Source organism: Gavialis gangeticus, unplaced genomic scaffold (assembly GCF_001723915.1).
Source record: "Gavialis gangeticus isolate Ggan-Ray unplaced genomic scaffold, GavGan_comp1, whole genome shotgun sequence".
NCBI lineage: Eukaryota > Metazoa > Chordata > Crocodylia > Gavialidae > Gavialis > Gavialis gangeticus.
Window position 1 is genome coordinate 52,399,149 of NW_017729022.1, and position 4,722 is coordinate 52,403,870.

The window sequence follows — 4,722 nt, forward strand, 5'->3', positions numbered from 1 at the left end:
GAGACAAGAGCCAGGTACAGGGCAGCTCAAGAATTGAAGGGTTTCTTGTGTTTGAGTGCATTTTTGATAGACACATTTCTGCCACCAGCAGGGTTTTCTCAGGATGATGGAGGGCTCTTGAAATTCTGCTCACGGAAGGGAGGTTACTCCATCTCAGGCACTATCCTTTTCTGATGAGAATTACAGGCTTTTCTGGTAAGCAGAGTGAATATCATGGCTCTAACCTTACCACTTTGGGCTGTGTCCTTTTAACTTATCACAAGTGGAGCAGCATCTAGTCTAATGTTATTTATGATAATGCCCATACTGTGCCAGGTACATGCCAAACACTGGGGAAAAAAGAAGAGTAGTCCCTGCTTTGAGGAGCTCAGAAAGATAGACGAGGCAGTAGAGGTCAGGGGGCAGGAGAACCTCAATGGGTCATTCATGGTAAGCAGTTCAACTGAAATAGGTTTCAAGGAGGTCATACATCTGGAGAGGTAGGAGCCACGTGTTTAAGCACAGGGAAGTTGTGCTGTACCAAGAAGATGCTTCATAGGAGAAAGCACAGACCTGATTGCATAAGAAGGGGGCATACAATCAGATAATATCTAAGTATTTTGTCATGCATAGTTGGGAGACCTCAAGAGAGCATTCCAGGGTTCTGCAAGAAGTGGCAGGGGTGATCTCCCCTTGGAGTGAGAAATGGACCATGGCCCTGCCATGCAAAGGTGCTGTTGAAATAGCTCCTTTTCAGATGAGCTGAAACATGGAGCACTCTGATCACCCCCTATGAGCTCTAAAGGTCATATGTTGTTCAACTGAGCAGGGTCATTGTCACGGCAGTGTGTCCCAATGATATTTTGATTTGGACTATGTTAGCATCCTATGAGAGAGATGCAGTGTATTTACCAGTACTACTATACAGGCCTGTTTTAAATGCCTGAACTGCTTCCTTTGAGAAGCTTTTCCATAGTCTAAGGTGTCATGCTGTCAGGAAATGGTCCTTAATTACTGACTGGGACAATGAGATGCCTCTTTCCACTGCCATATACCCATAATTTGATGGGAAGAGGCACAATGCCTGTGTCTGGAATGTGAATCCTTCATGTCTGTCTTGCAGATGGAACTCCTGAAGGTCCTGCCATGGCGCCGTGCTTTCCTAGCAGTAGCCCTGAACTTGCTGGCTCTCAGCCTCTCCACCACGGCCTTGCTTAGCAGCTACTGGTGTGTCGGGACCCAGAAAGTGCCCAAACCTTTGTGTGGAAAGGGCAAAGCTACCAAGTGCATTGGTGTCCATGTGTCTGCTGATGGAGGATCTAACAACTCTTCATCCCAGGATGTGGTGCACTATAGTTGGGAGACTGGGGATGACCGCTTTGCCTTCCAGTACTTCCACACTGGCATGTGGCTTTCCTGTGAGGAGAACATGGAAGGGCCAGGTAGTGTCTCCTTGTTCTTATTTACTCCATGAGTTAAGTAACAATGAAGAATGCAAGACTGGCACCACGAGGGAACAAATTTTTCTCCATATCCTGGACCAGGTAGGGTAGCCTTACCAATATGCCCTATCCCTCATTTTGAGGTTGGAAAGGGGGCAGTTGTTCCCAATACCCCATTCAATATGTGCCTGCTAACAAAAGGGCTGCTGAGTGCTACTTGCAGTGAGGTCATCATCTGCCCTCGTAGGAACTGGAGAACCCCCACACTTCATTTCACATTCTCTTGGGAACAGATGCTGGGTCTCCTGACACAGGGGACAGCTTCATGCAGTGTTGCCAGCTCTTGCAGTTTTCACTATAAGTACCAAATATTTGAGGCTTTTTTTAAAGCTCTGAGACCCTGAAGTTATGTGACTAAAAGAGATTCTCAAACTCTCATTTAAAAGAAATGTTGTAGAGAAAAGCTTAAGCAAATGAAAACTAGAAAGCAAATTAGCAGATGGATTATCTTCATTTTCTAAACAATCACATGATTTCTTGAAGGAGCAGACTTGTGATTTTTGAAGACTTGAGGTAGCAATGTTCTTTATGCCAACTTTGTACTATCTGCATTGTGCCCATACTGGGAGCCACTGTTTCCCCCCCTTGCACCCTTCCTCTACCCCTAGTGGCTAATGCACAGTCATAGAGCCATAGAGAAGTAGGGTTGGAAGGGACTTCCAGGGGTCATGTAATCTAACCTGCTGCCTGAGGCAGGATCATCCCTATTCAAACCATCCCATACAACCATAATCTAAACTCTACATAAGACTACCCTCAACCCTGACACAACATAGGCCTAATAGCCTAACCTGTCACAGGTAAAGCAGGGGAACTGTAGCAGCCAATGTCCTGCTTCTATAAAATGTTGTCAATATACACTCAAGAGGTCCCAGGGCAGAGGGCCATGCCCCCTGCTACAGAGGAAGGCAAAAACCCCCATGGTCTGTAACAGTCTGACCATAGTGTAAAATCCCTTCCTGATCCTAAATATGGCAGTTGTTCTAATCTTGAGCGGAGGGGAAAGACCCTCTGGCCAGGAACCTCCAGTTTTGCTCCTAGTGGAAGAATTAGCACACCACAGTTGAAGTCCCCATCCTTAGCTGTAGCCAATACCCAGTGCCTCTGGGGATGCTTAAAAACACATATAGCGGGGGCAGGGAAGCGGGGCGGGGGTGGAACAGAGCAAGCAGCAAGGCCTAGAAACATGGGAGATACTCATGGTAGAAAACAGGCATAGGTATACCTAAATCATCCCCAACCAATGGCTATCCAACCTCTTCTTGAACACCTCCAGTGATGGATGGTCCACAGCTTCCTTAGGGAAGCCTATTTTACTGACTCACTATTCTCACAGTGGGGAAGTTTTTCTGGATATCCAATCTAAACTGACTTTGCTGTAACTTCAAGCCATTGGTCCACTGCAGCAAGAGAGAGAAAAGGTGCCTTCCCTCTTATTTATGGCAGTCCTTCTAGTATATGAAGACTGAAATCATGTTCCCTCTTAAGTGCCTTTTCTGCAAGCTGAACATACCTAGTTCCTTCAGCCTCTTCTCATATGACCTGCCTTTTAAGCCCTTGATCATCTTTATTTCTTGCCTCTGGAACCTCTCTTAACTTCTCCACCTTCTTTTTAAAATGAGGACCCCAGAACTGCACACAGTACTCCAAATGAGGCCTAACCAGTCCCAGGTAGAGAGGCATTATCACCACCTGTGTCTTGAACCGAATGTTTCTATTGATGCAGCCTAAAACCTCATCTGCCTTTTGTGCGGCTGCATCACACTGCAGACTCATATTGAGTCTGTGGTCTACCAAGACTTCCAAGTCCTTTTCCATAGAGCTGCCATGCAGCTAGGTGTCACCCATTTTGTATTTGTGTTTTTGATTATTCCTCCCAATGTGTAGCACCTTGCATTTGTCCACAATGAGCTTCATCCTGTTATCTCTAGCCCAACTTTCCTACCTGTCGAGATCCTTCTGAATTATGTTCACATCCTCCAGCATGTTAATAGTCCTTCCCAATTTCACTGTCATTTATATAGCAAACTTATTTAGATTACCTATGAACTGTTCTGCATCCCTGAACCCTTTCTTCCTCTCACCCCAATTTTCCCCAATCCTAATGCCGGGTATTTTGCTGAACTTGTTCTGGAGGAACTGTCCCCAGTCCATAGCCAAGATTTATATCTGCAGGGACCAGAACAGGATTCAGAAGCAGCCCTGAAGTCAGTAAACAGCTAAATTGTAACTACTGTATTCACTCAAATCCAAAACAAGGTCTTTCTCCCCCAGTCAACATGAGAGTAAAACATGCCTCATCTTAGATTCAACTACTGGCGCAGGCAAGGCAGCAGCTCAGCTCTGGTTTTGGCTCTGGGCCCAAGGCCATAACCAGAGCTGAGCCAACATCGGCCCCAGGCCAAAGTGACTTGGGCTCACATGTGGGGAGACTGTGCAGTGGAGGGACAAAGCGGAGGAGCATGGGGGAGACCACACAACCTGCCTCCCACTGCTGCCTGCCTCCTTCCCACCATTTACTTTCTGCTCCAGCTCTGTCCCCTCCAGTCCTGACATGGGTGGGCCCAGAGTTGCCACTGTTGCTTCTGCCTGGCTGGGGCTGGGGCTGGGGCCAAGGCCAGGGCCACTAACTGCCCTAGAGCTGGAGGTGAAGCTGGTGCAGAGCCACCACAAAAGGTAAGTGGCAGGGGTGTGCATGTGGTGGGGGGCAGGTGGCAGTGGGGCAGGCACAGACAGATACAGGCACAGGGGGGTCAAAGGACAGGGGGGGCAAGCAGCAAGGCTGCAGGCACAGGCATGGCAGGGCCAGGGGTGGTGGAACAAGCTGGGAAGGCCAGGCCCAGGACAACAAGAGACAAAGGTCTAGCTCCTCACCCCTGCCACTGCTTTCCCTACTGCAGCAATGTGGGAAATGACTTTAAGACACCCCTCCAATAATTAGGTTCTATATATGGAAAATAATAGTGAACTTATGCATTTCCATGTATAGAATCTAATTACTGGGGGGAGCATCTTAAATTTGGAGTCATTTGGATTCAGGTAAATCCAGTAATGATATAGAAAAAAAGATTCTTTAGCCCATTCCTCTGCATGAAGTCAACTTCCCCATCTATGCCCCAGTGCATGCATAACATAACTTCTTATGTAAAGGAGGCATTATATGCACTTTAATTCTGTATGTTTCTTACTTTATCTATTGGGGTAGAAGTCTGAAAATAGAAAGATCTTGCCTAAAACCAGA

The 4,722-nt window shown here is 46.9% G+C and overlaps 1 protein-coding gene across 2 annotated transcripts in view; it reads left to right on the forward strand.

The window, feature by feature from the left end:
* GSG1 (germ cell associated 1) overlaps positions 1–4,722 on the forward strand; it is a 25,383-nt gene continuing 20,661 nt past the window's right edge. For both annotated transcript variants that reach the window (XM_019514924.1, XM_019514925.1), the window contains exons 1-2: positions 1–195; positions 1,103–1,421. In XM_019514924.1, the coding sequence (XP_019370469.1) occupies positions 1,103–1,421 (319 nt within the window). In that variant the 5' untranslated portion in view covers positions 1–195. The remainder of the gene's footprint in view (positions 196–1,102; positions 1,422–4,722) is intronic.